Source organism: Panicum virgatum, chromosome 2N (assembly GCF_016808335.1).
Source record: "Panicum virgatum strain AP13 chromosome 2N, P.virgatum_v5, whole genome shotgun sequence".
Classification (NCBI taxonomy): Eukaryota; Viridiplantae; Streptophyta; class Magnoliopsida; order Poales; family Poaceae; genus Panicum; species Panicum virgatum.
Window position 1 is genome coordinate 780,936 of NC_053146.1, and position 19,801 is coordinate 800,736.

Here is a 19,801-nt window from a genome sequence, read left to right on the forward strand (position 1 = left end):
TTTATGCGACGGGAAGGAATTTGCACCGGCTACCCACAAAAGCTACCACACAACATTCAGATGCATGCGTTTCTAGCTAGCTAGTCTCTTCGTACCGGGGAACGGCTGAAAACTACTTGCCGGTTTTGTATATCAAATAATATCATGGCCAAGCAATGTATAGTGTAGTCTACTATACTCTCTCCATTCCATATTGTCTTCATATACATCAATACAATAGAGGCAGTCTCCATGCTCCATAGTTTTTATGATATATTACCACATAAATTTATTCCTTTCGTCTCAAAATAAGTGTTCGATCTTTTAGTAGAGTGAAATGACCCACGCGCCTCTAATTAAAAGTGTTTGATACTTGAACCGACCTGTTAGCGTTAGCAATTTCGGTGAACAACGAGTACTAAGCAACTTGGAAAATGATGCTGAAAATGATAACGGATAGTAAATTAATTAAAACTGTCGCATGGCAAGGCGCAAGGAAATGAATCAATATATGGCCGTGCATGCGGTACCTATGGGTCCAGTTAGAATACACTTTTTGTGGGCTAAAATTAATTAAAACAGTCGCATGGCAAGGCACAAGGAAATGAATCAATATATGGCTGCGCATGCGGTACCTATGGGTCCAATTAGAATACACTTTTTGTGGGATAAAATTTGAAAGAACACTTATTTTGGGCAAGGCCGTATGCCCGTATCTATTACTCGTACGTTACGACCGTATAGAGTAACATGTTTTGACAAAGCATTGCTGCTAATCAACGTTTGATGTGCATTGTTAATAACGTCAATTTACGGCTAGCTAGCGGTAGCAATTGTTTTCATACACGATATATCTGAAAAAATGCCTTTCCTAATAACTATCCTGATTGCAAAACAAACAGCATAGTGCTAATATCATTTGAAAAAGTCAACCTCAATATATATTTTATCAATATTTTATCATAAGTATAGTTATTTCATACCTTCACGCTATACTATTTTTTAGGCACAAATATTTTGCGAGAAATAAAGATGAAATATAGCTTTAAGACCATGCCAAAATCACAAATATGTCTTGTGCATCATGGTTACTCCAAAATGAAGATGAAGTACAGCTTTCTGAAGGAGTAAATTGTAGCCAAAATAAGAGTGAACTCCTTCTTGCGCGCTCTACATTGCTAGCCACTTTTTTCTGAACAGTTTTTTTTTTGAGAAAATTCTGAACAGTTATATATATAATTCGGAACATCTCGACTAAAGTTTCCATACTTTCAGGAGCTTATATAGGCATATTCCTAAAGTGGCTATGAAACATTTAGCCTATGCCATAAAGTGGTTTAATTTGCAACAATAGTCACATGTATTGGGTATAGTTCATGGCACAAATTTAACATGACATAAAAAAAAAGGCGTGTCCAATAAAGACAGAAATTAGGCACTACACACAAAGCTAGGTGTCCATTTTAGCAGGAAAAAAGTACACAACAAACCGTTGCTCTGGCACTGGCAACATACTCAAACAGAAGTATACAGTACAAGTATAATATATATGTAGCTGCAGGCTCAAATGAACGGCAGAGAAAAAAGAGGAAACACAACACAGGCCAACAGACGGCCATCCTGTGGGCCCCACTTGATGAAGAGAGAGGTGTACGCGTAGCAGCCGCACGAGTGCAAGAGTGGCAGGCAGGCCGGCCCAGCCCATCATCCTAGCAGCTACCAGTGCAAGCAATTCTCTCGGCACCACGACCCCCACTACTCGACTCGATCGCCGTCGTCTCGTTAACCCGCCGCCTCCCTGTCCTCTCCTCTTCCACCTCTCCGTTCATCAGTTGCCGTTGCTCTCCATCGATCGTCCACCAGACCTTCATAATTACTGCCCCACTATCCTATCATATATCTAGTACTAAAGAGGAGCTGAATCGCCTAGCTACCCATATATATAGAGAGAGAGTTCCTGGCTAGCTGCTTGTCACGTGGAGCGCCAAGGTCAGAGCAGCAGCCCACCTGCAGGATCGAGCGGTCGATTCGATGGCCGCGGTGGTGCCGGAGGACGACGGCGCGACGGCTGTGGCGGTGCGGGAGTTCGACGGCCACTGCGACCGCGACCGCGCCGCCGTGGAGCGGCTGGAGCGCGCCTGCGAGGTTGGCCCCAGCGGCGGCAAGCTCTGCCTCTTCACCGACCTCCTCGGCGACCCGCTCTGCCGCGTCCGCCACTCGCCGGCCTACCTCATGCTCGTACGCCCTCCTCCATCCATCCAATTATTGGAATGAATGAATGGTCACTCACTCACTCACCCATGGTGTGACTAATATAATGCCAGGTCGCGGAGGCTGCGGGCGGGCCCCTCGGCGGCGCGCCGGAGCTCGTCGGCGTCGTGCGCGGCTGCGTTAAGACCGTGGCGTGCGGCCGCGGCAGCAGCCTCTTCTCCAAGGTCGCCTACCTCCTCGGCCTCCGCGTGTCCCCGGGCCACCGCCGGCGGGGCATCGGCCGCCGCCTGGTCGAGCGCATGGAGGAGTGGTTCCGGCAGATGGGCGCCGAGTACGCCTACGTCGCCACCGACCGCGACAACGAGCCGTCGGTGCGCCTCTTCACCGCGCGCTGCGGCTACGCCAAGTTCCGCACCCCCTCCGTGCTCGTGCACCCCGTCTTCCGCCACGACCTCGCGCCGTCGCGCTCGGGCCGCCTCGCCGTCGTCGAGCTCGCGCCGCGCGACGCCGAGCGCCTCTACCGGGAGCGCCTCGGCGGCGTCGAGTTCTTCCCGCGCGACATCGACGCCGTCCTCTCCAACGCCCTCTCGCTCGGAACGTTCGTCGCCGTGCCCGCCGCGACGGCGCGGCCGTGGCGCGGCGTGGACGCGTTCCTGGCCTCACCGCCGGGGTCGTGGGCGGTGGCCAGCGTGTGGAACTGCAAGGACGCGTTCCGCCTCGAGGTGCGCGGCGCGCCCAGGCTGTGGCGCGCAGCGGCGCGCGCCACCCGCGCCGCCGACCGCGCTCTCTCGCCGTGGCTGCGCGTCCCGTCCGTGCCCAACCTCTTCGAGCCGTTCGGGATGCACTTCCTCTACGGCCTCGGCGGCGCCGGCCCGGACGCGCCGCGGATGGCGCGCGCGCTGTGCCGGCACGCGCACAACCTGGCGCGCGCCGCCGGGGCGCGCGTCGTGGCCACCGAGGTCGGCGCGTGCGACCCGCTCCGCGCCGGCGTGCCGCACTGGCCGAGGCTCGGCGCCGAGGACCTCTGGTGCATCAAGAGGCTCGCCGACGGGTACGGCGACGGCGCGCTCGGCGACTGGACCAAGGCGCCGCCGGGCGGCTCCATCTTCGTCGACCCGAGGGAGTTCTAGGCGGTTCAGATAATTAGCATAATCAGTTTTGAGTTGAGTCTACCGTGGATCTCGCATCCGACGGCCGGAAGCGATTCGGCTGGCCTTTTGAATTGAAAGACCTGTCCATATATAGTTTCATCTCTCTCTTTTTTTGTTTTATTTTCTCATCTAGTGTAATGATGTAGACAAAATGAGTTTTTGAAGTTAATCAAGTAGAGTATGGTATGATTAGTGGAATGGAAAGGGCCTTGCTTAATTTGTGCCCTGCCTCAATTTGCAACCGTTGTCGAAAGCGTGCTCTTTGCTTTTCCATAACCTTTTGATGGTAACCAACTACTGGAATGTTCCAAGCTAATTAAGGGTTTTCATTGCGTGATTTATTTGCTCCTTTTATTTGCATGGCCGTTCATGCTCCTCACACTATCATTGTTAATAATCTTCTTTTAGTATATTGCTAGCTTCGTTTCTTTTCCTACAATATTATAGGTTGTTGACACTTGCATATGGTGATTGTATCATTACATTCTTTAATCTATCAATGTAAAGTTTCAAAGTACGACATAATTAAGTCTTATCTCGATGACCATGGAAAGCAAACAATGGAGGTAGCTAGAATATGATCAAGAAGTATCTCTTGTGTGGCAAGATAGTGCCGTAACCATTAATTTGGTGATGGTTTCTTACCACTGTCCATCGAAATTTTACACCGCCTATTTTTTTCCATATAAATGTAAAAACGAATTTGGGTCAATTTCAATATAAGCGTCATAGAAGTGTTATGAGCATTAAATATTTATGTCACATCAGCAAATTTGCTGACATGACAAAATCATATACGAGGAGAAGTTTCATAGGATATGAGAATTTCTAGTCTTAGTAACTATGTGATGTCGGCACTCGTCATTAAGCGAGGTGGATGCGTATGCATGCATGAGCCCTGGTCGGATCTATTTGGCTGGCTGCTCGATCAAGTAACGGGGCGTGCTGTGCTGTCTACCATGCAAGGAGTTGTTGTTATGCCCCTCCTGCACAGCAGCGCAATCATCTATCGATCTGAACCTGAAATAGACCCTTGACCATGCATTCGCCATCAAGTTATTGTAGTACCACTCCACAAATATTATAATCATCATTTTAATTAGCTTCTATTATTGTGGATTAATATCTATCTAACTTTTCAATTTAATGCACACTTAATATAATATTATTAGTTTCTAGGGAAAATTAAATTACAAGCATCGGGAAGCGACCGGCCGGTGAAGTAGCAATGACAATAATTAGCTGTAATGACAAAAAGATAAGGAGTATTTGCAATCCGACCTGACGTTTAGAGGTGTATGATTTGAGGAATCTATCACCTCATCTAAAATAATGGTCTATTATATATGAAGTTATACTAATAAGTTAAAAAGTTTTTAACTTTAACTATGAATTACAAAAAGATCATGAAGATTGACAACATGAACATGATGTTGACAGATTCACCATGAAACCAACTATCGTAATAAGCAATTATTTTTGTTTAGAATAAACTTATTTTTTAAATATATTGTTCATCAAAGTTAAAAGTGTTTGGCTTAGGACAAACCTATACATAGTTATTTCTGAGTTGGAGGAAGCATTGGATTGGTGGGCAAGACTAGGACCCTTAAGAGAATGATACTGGATTATTGTTAATCCCTATTGTCATCCTCATGTCGTAGGTCCCTTGGCAGCATACGACAAGACCCCAAGACAGGAGGAAATATAGTTCAACTGTCAACTCCTAGGATATGTTTTCTGTAATGATCAGGGAGATTTTCTCCGTTAGGTGTGTACACGGCACACCGTACCTCTTTTGCTAATTTCTTGCCATCATCGTGCCTGCAATCTGCAACTCTGCATCCATGATCTATGGTGCTCATGCAAGTCTAGAAGCAACAAAGGCTGTGGCTTAACCCCTTTTGTTTCCTTTTGTAAAAGTGGGTCATCCAATTGGAAACCGTAGCTATCTGGCAGCACTGGCAAAAAATCCAGCATGCAGATTGCAGTCCATGCCGACACTTTGTCCCTGGCCCTGGCAGACAATCTGCGTCGGCCCAAACGAACCCAATCATGATGTCCTGTACAATGTTGTTGATGGAGCACTGAATTTTTTAACAGGGGTCCTGATGAACACTTCAGTGCTGAAGCTGGACATGAACACCGGCAGTAGGGATCCGTTAGGCGACTGTTTGCTGTTTCTGTGCTCCCTGCTGTCTCTTCTCAAAAGTGGTATCCTCAACAGAAAAATGAAAGTACAGGAACAGGAGAGTAGTACGGCGTACATGTACTGTCTACTGTTACATGTAGCAAAGTAGTAACGTGTGACTTGACTGAATTTGGCTTGCCCCTTATTTAGATGCAAAATTCAAAATTTCAAAACTATCGTATCAAATAGAATTTTTACATGCATGGAGTATTAAATCTAGATAAAATAAAAACTAATTGCATAGTTTGCTTGTAAATTATGAGATGAATCTAATAAATTAGATCATGATTAGACACGAAACTGCTACAGTGATTCCTACAGTAAACATGTGCTAATTACAGATTAATTAGGTTTATTAGATTTGTCTCACGATTTACGCACGAAATCTACAATTAATTTTGTAATTAGTCTTAATTTAATATTTTAAATGTGAAAATATTATCTTTCAAAAAATTTACGGGGGAATCTAATCGAGGGCTGCTCTCTACCCCTAACAAGGACCTTGCCGGCTGCCAATCATTGGCCTCCTTTTTGTATGGTCATTTAATAGGTCATATGAAGGGCAATGTTCATTGGACGGAATTGCTTCTGCTCATCGAGTACTTGTGTACCTAGAGTGTACTCCACCACTTGTACAACTGTAGAAGCAGATAGTAGCTAGTGTACCTTTTTGCCAAACAGTAGCTGCTAGAACTATAGTACAATTTACATTGAGTTGTGGTTAAAAAGATATATAATTCATTATTTATTATTTTCCGAAGCGGATATTGTGAAAAAAAATACCCGGATATTTCCAATCAGTAGATACATGAGCATCTCACTTTTTTAGTTGAGGAATGATCATCTCCCTCGATGTGTTGAAAAAAATATGAGGAAAGGAAGGAAGAATTGCTGAACATCGTTGCGCGTCTATTAGAGTGCACGATGTGCCTTTTCTGGCGTCCACAAACTGAAAAAAAGATTCCAATGTCTAGTTTAGATGCAAAATTCAAAATTTCAAAACTATCACATCGAAAGTGTGCGACACATGCATGGAGTATTAAATCTAGACAAAATAAAAAACTAATTGCATAGTTTGTTTATAAATTACGAGACGAATCTAATGAGTCTAATTAAACCATAATTAGACACTAAATTGTTACAGTAACTGCTATAGTAAATATATACTAACGATGGATTAGTTAGTCTTAATAAATTTACCTCATAATTTATAAACGAGTTATGTAATTAGTTTTGTAATTAGTCTATATTTAATATTTTAAATGTGAAAATTTCTCTTTCAAAAAGTTTACTTTATGCATCTAAACAAGTCCCAAGTTCTGGGCCTGCAAACTTGCCTGGAACCGCACCTCAGTGGTGGCCCACGTATCTACTACTGTCCATGGCCCCTCGCTGTCTGCCATCTAGTCCAGATATCTCCTCCCATTTGTGGTAGTGAACAAAAAGAAGACCAACTTTTCTTGCACAATACTGTATGTGATTACTTTGCCATCGTGTCATCTGCCACGATAAGCTGATTGATAACTCAATTATTGTTCTTGCTTAATCGCCTTTAATTTTTTTAGTGCTCTTTCTGTCATTGGACATGATAGGCGGTGTTAGGTATTTGATTTGGATGCGTATAGATAGATAGATGCTTTTCTAATTCATTAAATCCCACATATATGTGCGCGCGCTTTTTTTTAGATACGACCTTGATATATAAGGTTCATCAACAGGATTAATAAATAATGTTTGCAATCGAGCGCGCGTCCTTCCTTGTTGGAGCCCTGATTAGTGCCATGTTTCTAGGTGAAAACTTTGCTATGATGGTGTCATGTCATCTCTACGACATTGCTTTCATCCTCTTTTAGTCGAGATTAGAAGGATTTTATCGACTAGATTTTTCTTAAGAGAACTTTTTTATTTGAACTTTCACTAGCCATGTTGTTCCAATACTTTGTCATTTTTTTTTTCTGACGGCGCATCTTCTGTCTGAGAGAAAAAAAAATGTACATGTCTATAATCTATATCACCCATGCAAGCAGGGGCGTCCTTAGGGGCGTGCGACCTGTGCGACCGCATAGGGCCCCAAATTTGAAGAGCCCCAAAATATAAAGTATACCTTATGTATAGTAATATATGAGCCTTCAATTTTGTTAATTTGCAGCCAAATCCGTAGCAAAATAAGGTCCAAATTGCACCCAAAAGTCACACATTGTTACCGGCCTTGGTGGGAGGGGGGTGTGGGGTTTGTAGGGGTAGGCTAGAATTTGGGTCTAAAAGACCCAGAAAGCTCCTCAAGAGGGTCTTTTTATTCTTTATACTCCAACCTCCTTTTAGAGTCATTTATGAAAAAGACCCATAAAACAAACAGGGTATGTATTATTTTGAGTAAATTGCACCCATTATACAACAACTTGGCAGGTGGGTGCAAATTGGTCCAACAACTTGTAAAGTGCTCAATTTAATACAATAACTTAATAGCTGGGTGCAGATTGATCCAACAATTTAGGAAATGCTTAATTTAGTGCAATAAGTTGGTAAATTGATGCATTCACAGTCCAAACATTACACGATAATATATTTGCTAACGTCTAGTCACAATAAAGAGTATATTCACGTCGGAGCGTATTATTTGACCGTAGATTTTTTTGTCATAGTGGACACCAATAATTTTATTCTCAGAATAAATTAATTATGATTTTAATAAAGTAATATATTATTTAGCCACCATTACAACAACAACATATTAAGCAAAGTAGATGAACGTCAATAATTCTTAAATTTTATAAATGGAAATTATTGATGGTGATCCGGTCGTTGCTTTTCAACTATGTGCAATTTTTTATTAGTTCGAATGCAAATAAATTTTAGAATTACACCATTATCATCACTCAAACACTGAAGTTGATAAGAGAGACCCCAAAACCTTAGGTTTCTACTGCGCTTCTGCTCATGTATTCAACAATGCTCATGTTTGTTTCTGTTTATTTAGTTCATTGTTCCTTTCTGATGAATATATGAGGCTTTAAAAATATATGCACCAAGCTCCTTAAAGGTATCAATAGTTTGTATCAACGTATTCGCTTTTTGAGTTTAACAGTGCATATAATCAAACATATCCGAAACAGTGAGGGTGAATTTTTCAATATTGAATATCAAATTAGATAGTTTTAATTAAAATTAAATCACTATACAAAAATAATTAATGTAAAGATCTAACATTAATTTCTAAACAGTGAGAGTTTATATCCTGGCCAAATACATTGTCACGCAGGCGCAACACAAAAATTAATGGTCAAATAATACTTAATAATTTGTCCTAACATGAATATAATTTTTATTAAGACTTTGCGTTAGTTACATTGTCGTGTAATGTTTGGACCGTGAATGCACCTATTTGCCAAGTTATTGTATTAAGTTGGGCATTTTACAAGTTATTGAACCGATCTGCACCGACCTGTCAAGTTATTGCACTAAGTTGAGCATTTACAAGTTGTTGGACCAATTTGCACCCATCTGACAAGTTGTTGTATGGTGGGTGTAATTTACTTTATTATTTCTGGCAGAAAAACAAACGAAGCTTGAATGCATGTACTATTGGATATTAAAAAGAGGTTGAAACAAAAAAAAACAAGCGTAATATCAGCTGGTAATTAAGGTTATTACTTTGTTGGAGTTTACCGGCAAAATAGGCAATGATCCCTCAACTTTGCCCTCTGGATCAACTTCGGCCCTATACTATCAGATCGGTCAATCTAGTCTCTCAATTTTTGTTTTTGAACTCGTCCTTGTGCTGTTGTAGCTGTCCAAATTGGTATTAAAGCTAATAAAATATTTATTTTTATCCTTGGCTCCTTCTTTCCCTCAATTTCTTAGAAACACTAGCCTACTTAAAGTTCTAGAATTTAACATTTGAATACTCGAATTTAAGTTCTAAAAACCGGTGGCCCAAGTTACTCCATTGACCGGAAAATTATAGATCCAAGTAAATTACGCAATGACACGTCGGTGAAAATTGAGGAGGGTAGCTACTATCTAGGAAGGAACCAAAGATAAAAGAGTTATTTCGCATTATTCTCATGCTAACATGGAGAGCCATATTACGATAAGGACAAGTTTGATCAAAAAATAAAAGTTAAAAGATTAGATTGACCAATTTAAAAGTTGAAGGATGAATTTGATCCTCAGGATAAAGTTGAGGGATGCAAATGCATATTTTACCGAGTTTACCTATACTTCTGGTACTATCAAGTGTGCGTGCTGCACATCTACAAGTGTACCACGACTTAATAAGTAGTGATACGCCTTTGAGTAGTCATGCTAGTATAGTTCTAGCAGCCAACGACGCATGCATGCAGTCGGCATCGAACTTCCGTCCTAAACAATAAATACAATTTTTAATTCAGATTGAATCAAACTTCCTTAAATTTGACTAAGTTTGTAAAAAAATACTGTTATTGTTTATGTTTTTAAATATATAGGCATATATACTATGAACATTGATTCGATGGTGAAGCTAATTACAATTATTTGGTATCATAGATGGTAATATATATTCTTTTTATAAGTTTGATGAAAGTTGATATGAATTAATTTAGTAGAAAACTAGAATTGCATTTTTTGGGGGGAGGACGGAGGGAGTACCAGAAGTCGTCTGCTTGGAATTCAAGCCCGTTTACTTCCAAAAAATTTTGGGGCAAAAGTTTTTAGAGATTTTTACAACACTAATTATGAGTATTAGACATAGAATAATTATAAAATTAATTACACGGCGAGACGAATCTATTAAACCAAATGATAGTCGTCTGCCGGGACGCCACGCGCACCGCCGACCGCGCGCTCTCGCCGTGGCTGCGCGTCCCGTCCGTGCCCAATCTCTCCGAGCCCTTCGGGATGCACTTCCTCTACGGCCTCGGCGGTGCCGGCCCGGACGCGCCGCGGATGGCACACGCACAACCTGGCGCGCGCCGCCGGGGCGCGCGTCGTGGCCACCGAAGTCGGCGCGTGCGACCCGCTCCGCGCCGGCGTGCCGCACTGGCCGAGGCTCGGCGCCGAGGACCTCTGGTGCATCAAGAGGCTCGCCGACGGGTACGGCGACTGGACCAAGGCAGATAATAGCTAGTGTACCTTTTTGCCAAACAGTAGCTGCTAGAACCGTAGTATACAATTTACGATGAGCTGTGGTAAAACAATAGAATATAATTCATTTTTTTCGAAGCACCTCTTTTGAAAAATACGTTGATATTTTCACTCAGTAGATACATGAGCATCTCACTTTTTTAGTTGAGGAATGGTCATCTCCGTAAACTATCCTGATGAACAATTTACCGAAATCCTCAATCTGAATGCCTGGAAAAAAAATATCTGAGGAAAAGCAGAGAAGATTTTCAACTTCTGGGCCCGTAAACTGACCTGGAACTACACCCTCGCTGGCTGCCACCTATTAGTCTAGATATCTCCCATTTGTGGTAGTGAACAAAAAGAAGACCAACTTTTCTTGCACGATACTGTATGTGATTACTTTGCCATCGTGTCATCTATCTGCCACGATAACTTGATTGATGACTCAATTATTGCCCATGCTTAATCGTCTTTGTTAGTGCTCTTTCTGTTATCGGACATGATTGGTGTTAGGTATTTGATTTGGATGCGGCTAAGATTATTAATTATATATACATGCTTTTGTATAGCGTTATTGCTGTTCAAATCCCACATATTGTGTGTACTTTTCTTTAGATACGACATTTTTCAGATTAAGATTAAAACCCAGCCTTTTATATCCATATGGTGGATATACACATCCAAAGATTATAAGAGTTTTTAGACTTTAAACCTCAAAATGATGGTTCGAAACACAAGAAAGAAAAGCTAAAAGACTACGCTTTGATCTTCTTCTTCGTTCACGTTTTAGTCTTGCAATATCTTAACACAATGTCAATTCAACATCTCTCGTCTGGTTAGAAACTTGATGTCTGAATTATCCGTTTCTTGTCAAATACTTTGCATAAAGCATCACAATAGCATCTCAAGGGAGGAAAATGGCATCCAAACAGCACTATCGGTGTTGACCCGACACAACAGTCACGTAGATCTTTCACCCGAAGTTCCTGCAATAGCCATTGCAGCCCCCATCTCGCCGTCGCGCTGGCACTCGGTCGACTGACGACTCGATCCAGCGATGTGGTGTGGGGCATGCAGTCTCCGTCGCCGCGGTTCCTGAAGCCATCGCTCAAGTGTAGTAGTGTCGTAGTTGCTGGAAAAGGCTAGACGTTGAAATGCAGATGCTTTCGTTCCACAGATAACAAAGTCTTGCAGCATAATCAGAAGGCACAACATCCGGCTTCCGTCAGTCAGACATGCTGTTAGCTAACAGGCTCGATCTGGATCAGAAAGTTGCTTCCTTGAGATTTTCAGTTCAACCAGAGAGTGGTTTTGGCAGCTGCGCCTGACGATTTACGGAGCAAGTCACTATAAAATTATTATCAGCTTCAGTTCTTGTCGAAATCAATGACAAGCAGTGCACTGAAAGAACACTATAAAATTAGATCTGTACCATTAAAAGATCCAAAATCAATGACATGCATGTACTGTATGAAGGAAATCTCAACATCATCACAAAATTAATGTCCGATCCTTTTCTATTGATATACAATAAGGAAATCTCAGCAGTACCAAATTAATGTATGAATGAATGTCAACGAGAAACAAACTTGAACATGCATGGCGTCAGAATAGTCAACTCGAGCTATTCACTGCTGCAGTGACCCCACCTGTCAGCTATTTCCCCAATCCCCCGACCAAACCAAACCAAGAGTCTTTAACATACATGCCATCAAGAAAGTTGGGTGTGCCATACATGCCACTAAAAAGTTCAGCAGGTCATATTTGCCATCGTGCGAATTTTCTTTGACACACATGCCATTTTGGACGGGAAGAGGCTTAACAGATGCTAATAGAGATGGATAAAAACTGTTTTGCCCTTCAGCTATCCTCTCGGAGAGGTTTCGCTCTGGGAGTAGTCTGGACCATGCGTGCGTCCTCTGCGTGTCACCGCCCGCCACGCGTGTGACGCCTCGCCGTCGGGGGGCCGCCGCTCGCCACTCGCGCGTCCGGCGCCCGCCGCGTCCGCGTGCGCCGCCTCCGCCCGCGCACGCCGCCGCCGGTGGCCGGCGCCCGCGCGCCGCCGCCGGGGGGCCGCCACGCCTGGCCGCAGCTCCAGCCCCCGCAGCTCGCCGCCCGCCGGGGCCGCCCGTGCCGCGTCTGCTCGCCGCCCGCCGGGGCCGCCCGTGCCGCGTCTGCTCGCCGCCCGCCCCCGCCGCTCGCGCGTCCGCCGCACGCCCCTCGCGCGTCCGCCGCTCGCCGCTCATACGTCCGCGCGCGCCGCCTCCGTCGCCGCCTCCAAGGATCCGCCCGGTGAGGGAGGAGGGAGGGGATGCGCCCGCCGCACCGCCATGCCCGCCGCAGCTCGTCGCCCCCGCAGCCACAGCTCCTCCGTGCGCCATAGCCTCCAACGCCGCCGTGCGTGCCGCGCCCTCCGCCCGGCCGCGCGCTCCGCCTGGCCGCGCGCCCGCCGCGTTCCGCCCGGCCGCGCGCGTCGCCCTCCGCCTCGCCCTGCCGCCGCTATGCCATGACGCGCGCTGCCGCTGCCAGGCCCCGCTCGCGCGAGCCGGCTGCGCGCGCGCCCGCCGCCGCTGCCGCCACGAGGAGGGGCGAGGACGCCCCGACGGAGCTCGAGCCCAGCGGCGAGCGAGGTGGAGCGCCGCGGCGGCGAGCGAGGTGGGAGGGGGCGGCGTGGTGGAGCCGGGAGGAGGGGAGGAGAAGGATGGCTCGGGGCCATGGCTCGGGCGGCGAAGGAGGGGCGCGGCGCCCTGCCGGCGGCGGCGCACGGCCACGCGCGGCCCCCTGCTGCCGCCCTCGAGGTTTCCCTCAGCTTCCTCTGTTGAGCAGAGGCTCTCTTGTTTCACAAAAAAAAAACTATGTGCACTATACACCCAGGGGCACAATGGTCATTTGGATTGGTGGGTCCCACTTATAAGTCCTCTAACTCTGTTAAGTTCTAACGGAATATGGATGGAATAGCACACATGTCAAAAGAAACTCGCGTGATGGCATAGATGACCCATCTATTTTTTAGTGGCATACATTTAACTTTATTAATGATATATATTGCAAAGACTCCCAAACGAATCCCTTGTGCCGCCGCCCGCCGAGGAGGTCCAGCCATGGATCCGCCGCCCGCCCCGCGCCGTCCGCCACAACTGCCGCGTGCTCGTCCGTCTTCGGACGTGGCGACGCCGCACGAGCCCACGGAGACGGCGCACGATCGCTCACTGTGTGCGGACGGCCTGCCCATCCGATCCGCGGTTCCCGCCCTTCGCCTGGAGCCCGGTGTTACTGTGCGCGGCCACGGATGTGATTGCTCTTCCAAGCAAGGTGCGTGGAGCGAGCGGATCACTAACTATATATATATATGTTGTCTATTTGGCACCAGGGAGCTGAATAATATTCAGCACGCCGGCGGTGCCACCACTGCTCCGACGAGCCAGAAAACAATCAAAATCATTGCGCTATTTTAATTTGCAGTAGAAACGTAGCCATCACAATCAATGCCCATAAGACTGACCTCACCAGCGTCCCGCGAATCAATGGGACACCCATCACGCTGCGGGCCCGTACCGACGTGGTGGTGAGGTGGACACGCGTGCTGGTGAGGTGGACACGCCGCGCGGTGGGTCGCGCGCCGGCGCCACGGGTATGCGGGTACGCTGCTGAGGTCAATCTAACAACCTGCACCACTGGTACATTTATGATGCAATAAAAACATTTCACCCCAACGTGTAATTAGATGGCAAGGCCAACAACTGATCTTTTACTGTCTATAATTCGTGCTTCTGGATAGGGATGTGCTACGTGTGTGGATAGAGATATATGACTCCTGGATCACTCCTCTCCCACATTTTTTATCCTCTTCCTTTTCTTTTTCTCTCACGCTATCTACGACCAAGATCAAGATGCTCTGCCCCGTCACGCATGGTGAGCAATGAATCTACTCCAGGCCTCGTGCTTGCCAGCAGCTCCTCCTTTGTTGCTGCCTGCACTTCATCAGCGATGGGAAACAACCTTCCTCGTGCATCCCTCCCCGGCGAACGTAACTCCGCTAATTCGCCTGAATCTGTGGACAATGGCAACTGTGCGTCCCTTACTAGTGAGTTTCACCTATCGTTCGATGATTCTGATGTGGTTACATGCCTACTTTTTTAAGTTTTTAGAAGTCATTTACAACTTTATTAGTGTGTCAATTACTAATTTTTTGGTGAGCAAGGTATCTATATAGCAGTCTAATTTTGGTTCCTAATATCGTGCAGATAACTATTTCTTCTATTGGAGAAGCTACGAGCTATTAGGATGCTGGGTCAGATGCAAGCATGGATGTTTATTCTCTTTCTAGGAGTAATTATTTTTTTTATTGTATAGATATTACTTGTTTGTACATTTGAAATTACTCCTAAAAATTTACTCCAGTAGGAAATAAAACAGGAGTAGGTACTCCTCGATTGGCACAGAAAATTACTCCTTCGTTTACAAACTACTTCTTATTCCAGTAACTAATTACTCCTCTCCTATGGTCATATAGTTCATTCAATTTACAAAATAAAATCGAGTCAGATTAATCATTCCACGTCTAACTACTTCTTTTCATATAAATAATTACTCCAGGTAAACTTTTGCAAATGTACTCCTTTCTTTCCCGTGACTAAATTTTGTGAAGAACTTATTGTTTCGCTCATGACTAATTACCCCAGGAGGTTGTTTCGGTATGCCATCTTAGTGGCAAAATTGGTCAGAGGTTGTTCAGGTATCCCACGAAAGATAAACCAAACCATTAAAATTGTCTTCTTGCCTAGGAAATAATTCGATGGTTGAAGATGCCAATTCAATAGACTTTTGCTGTTGCATGCATTCGAGTATTGCATGCATGCAGGCTACATGTCTCCCCCTAAAATCTCGTCCACCTACCCATGTGCAAGCAAACTTTAATTGCTTCTGGAATCCCTCTGTTGCTCCAAATTTTCATTAATTGCAATGAACCTTTATGGAGGCCGCACATACTGCATGCAAAAAAGTCATGCAATTACGGTTTAATTAGTCGTCAATCATTGGACAAATACGAGGATGGAGGCGGTGTTCATGCCTTTCCATGTCACATCAATGGGGAGGTGAGAGCGTGATTGATGGAAATGACAACCTGATACATTACACCAAAATCGTATCTAAGACACTATGTGATATTTACTACAACTATGCAAATAGAGTAAAAAGTTATCTAGAGGGTTCATCAGAGCTCTGGACAAAAGTGGCAGCACGTCTTGAAACTGATTTTTACTTCCTAAATGTTTAGTATTTTACGCCTCAAACTCAACTCATTCCTTCAACCGTGGACATTAAAAACTTCAACCCAATTCATGCTTGCAGCTGAAAAAAATGGCTCGTGGCTACGTGTAGTAGTAAAATTTTTACTCACCAACCAAACTAAAGACGATGACCCATGCATGCAACGTTCGCTCGCCGAAGCTCCATATGCAACATCAATCCAATCCGTTTTTTCACAAACAATGACCCATGCATGTAACATAAATACAATTGAGAGAACATCTTAAAACAAATGTGCAGTACAGGTAAGATTCGATTTCTACTACTGTGAACGAAAATGGAGTAATTTTACTACAACAAATAAAAAAGACATTATATTAAAACCAACGAACCACTAATATTTACTTCCACACATGCCACTTTATACTCCACACCGCCCATTTCCGTGCATCTCTAAAATTGCTAACTTTGACTGCAGTTGAATGCCCCGCATGGTGCCCTTTTTACTGGTCATTCAATGCTTTATTGATGTGCAATAAAGTTAGACTTCATCAATACAGCCAATAACCACGACAAATCAGGGTCTCCATGCATTAAAAACACACAATCTAAGGAATTTACTACACTCACTCCATGAGGGCGTAATTTTCCCCTTACCAGAGTGCTGGTGGCACTCCGCCGTGGGTGCTAAATAATATTCAACTCCCTGCATGCTACATAGATCAGTCATATATATATATATATACATATATATATATACATATATATATATATATACATATATATATACATATATACATATATACATATATATATATATATATATATATATATATATATACACACACACACACACACACACACATATATATACACACACACAATGATGACGGAATGCGCTCTACTTCAACTACCAGCGGAGCACCAGAATATGTTATCCGATCCTGGAGTGCGATTTGGGCAGCCAAGTGCTACCGACATCCATGTCATTTTCCTGTGAGGAATAATGATGAGCTATTCACCATTCATCTAAAGTCTAGACGCTTCGAAAATATAGGAGAGTTCATTTCAAACATTGGAGCTGTTCCTTACACGAGCTTCTGCACTTCAGGTGCTGCTTTACTTAGCTGTCTTCTTTGTCATTTAACACAAACAACTTTACTTAGCTGTGACTGCCAATTTTATGATTTATTACTATTTCTCATGATATGGATGGATTATGGGTCTTGAATCCTGACATGATCTATATTTTGGCTGTAGTGCTGAATGTCACCTGAATGAGTTTCTTATTTCTACACTTATGCTCTAAATACAAGCATCAAATAATCATTGCAGTTTCTTCTCATTGCAGTTTCCAAACCTAGGAACTCAGATAATCATGAACCAAGAGTACCATTTTTAACAATAGATCTTTGTTCACTGCAGGTTCAAAATGTTAGGAATTAAGAAAAGTTAAAATACGTGCTTCTAGGTACTTCAGAATGAGTTCAGAGCGCACAATGAAGGTCTCAAAAATCTCGTCTTATTTGTTTATTCTTCCTTGCCAGTTCTAATATCTAATAATGGGCATACCTCGGTAGCTTGATTATTTGATTGTTTTATTTGCTGGCTTTGGATAGGAGCGCTTGGAGACTAGCTATCAACGTGCCTGAACTATGATCTTTGTGTCTTTTGGGTTTCATCTCTAACCTACCCCAACTTGCTTGGGACAAAAGACTATATTGTTGTTGTTGTTTTTGCCGGTCTCCTCCCTTTCAATTCTAGGTGGCTGAAGAACTTTATCAAGCAGGATTCATTAGTTATCCAAGTACAGAAACTGATACTTCTCTCCAAACACTCATCTTCATGTCAGTATGGGATTTTACTCGTGTGACTTGTTTTAACATTCTTCCCTTTTTGTTTTTCTGATGATTTTGAATTTGGTTACATTTTTTTATTTAAGTCTATAATTCTGCCAGACAACTGATGTGGTTAACAATATGCCAATACTAGTTTATTTGAAAAGTGACAAGAAACATGTACTTAGTCAATTGTTTTTCATGTATCCACAACATGCTTCCTATACATATGTTGTTTCCATTGATGGGTGATGTGGGCTGATTATCGATACTAGAACAGCAGGATAGATCAGCTAACTCGCCCTCCCTCTGGAGGCTCTGAGCTGCTTCTTTAATCTATTTTCTGCTTGCCTAACCCTAGGACTCATGACAGCCTTTTATAGACAAGGCGTCTAACAAATTTGACCCTTAAGTAATCTAATCTCTAGACTCACCCTAAACCCTAACCAATGATGGCACTACAGTACCCGCGGGTACTGTTCACATACTTCAGTACTCGTGGGCCTAGGCCTGTGGCCGGCCCACTTGTCATGACAATGGGAATGTACACTCTTGTTGATCTTCATTGCATTGTGTCCATGGATTAGTAGGCATGTCATGATGAAATCGCACTGAGAAAAATGTAAAAATGCACTCTAGATAATCTGTGTCATACTCTATTGCAGTGGTTACACCATTTCTCACTCTTATTTATTTATTTTTCTTGAAGGTATGCCCTTCCTCGCTTTATCTTTTCACCTTAAAATATTTGGCTCCCTTTGACCTATAGGCAATTGTACGTGAACAAGTACGAGCATCCAGTATGGGGAGCATATGCTCACCGGCTTCTAATTCCTGAAGAAAGACTTTGGGGAAATCCCAGCAATGGTGGTCATGATGACAAGGCACATCCTCCTATTCATCCAACCAATTTTTTAAGAGGCTAAAATAACTGGAGCCCATACCACAATGTATGTAGTGCTACTAAACAGCTGAGAGACAGTCTTGCTGAGAGATCAAATTCGTTTTTAAATGTTCTTTATAGAGCCCATACAAGTCTAATAAAGTTTTGCATATCTTATTTTTTGGTGTCCAGAAATTATATGAGTTCGCGTTGTTCGCCATTTCCTTGCATGTTGCTCTCAACCAGCTGTTGGAGCTGAAACAACTGTTGAAATTGACATAGCCAGTGAACAGTTCACTGCATCAGGGCATGTTGTACTTGCTGTGAGTATCCTGTTTTCCTATATTCTTCTTTTGTTGCTTCCCTTCAATTGGCTACCAATACCATCAATACTAGCCATATATATGCAATCTGTTTCTATTGTGCTGCATGTTCTAGTGTTCTGTTTGAAATTACTTCTGCCATTGTCTGGTACATTTATAGAGTAAGATTAGGTTAAAATATGGAATCAGTAAGGATTAATGGTGCTAGTTTGTAGAGAGATGTAACATTAGCAGATTTTCTTAATGTGAAGGCCTGAATAGTTGTTTTTTTCTCTTGAACGGAATAGTTGTTTCTGCATGGGCATGAAGCTGCTAAACCCCTCAAAGAATATGTTTTGCCAATGTTCATACACAAAACTACTCTAGTATTTATTGGAAAACGGTAAAAAGGGGGGGTTTTGTATAAAATGTTAATGTGACAACTAACATGCGTTTTCTCTTGTTTGTTTTATCCACTGAAAAATAGTTGTACTTTTAGCTTTATTTTCGAAAGTGTCTTCATATGAATATACATGAGCACAGCTTTTACCATAATCTGCTTTGGAAAGAAAAAGGGTCAAATTTCAGTTATGGCAATCGTGCTGGTTTAAATTGTACATGATATTTTTGAATGGGCTCAGTATTTCAGTTATAAATGTGTTATAATAATTGTTGCTTCCTGATATTTGTTAGTACTCCTTAATCTATATTGAGCAAGTCCATTAGTAAATCAGTCATCTGTTGATAGAGGAGAAACCCTTGTATTCAAGGATCCTCAGCAGGCACCAATTTTTTCTGTTTTATGACCGCAACCCCTGTTGATAATATGATGCTTCCATTATCTGCTTCACCTGGATTTGTTTATTTTTCTTTCTTTTAAAAGAGATGCT

The 19,801-nt window shown here is 43.4% G+C and overlaps 1 protein-coding gene across 1 annotated transcript; it reads left to right on the forward strand.

The window, feature by feature from the left end:
* Positions 1 to 1,588: 1,588 nt before the first annotated feature.
* Positions 1,589 to 3,575, forward strand: LOC120659228 (probable N-acetyltransferase HLS1). Its single transcript, XM_039937288.1, has 2 exons — positions 1,589 to 2,217; positions 2,304 to 3,575. The coding sequence occupies exons 1-2, from the start codon at positions 2,011 to 2,013 to the stop codon at positions 3,318 to 3,320; spliced, it is 1,224 nt and encodes a 407-aa protein (XP_039793222.1). The 5' UTR covers positions 1,589 to 2,010; the 3' UTR covers positions 3,321 to 3,575.
* Positions 3,576 to 19,801: the final 16,226 nt, after the last annotated feature.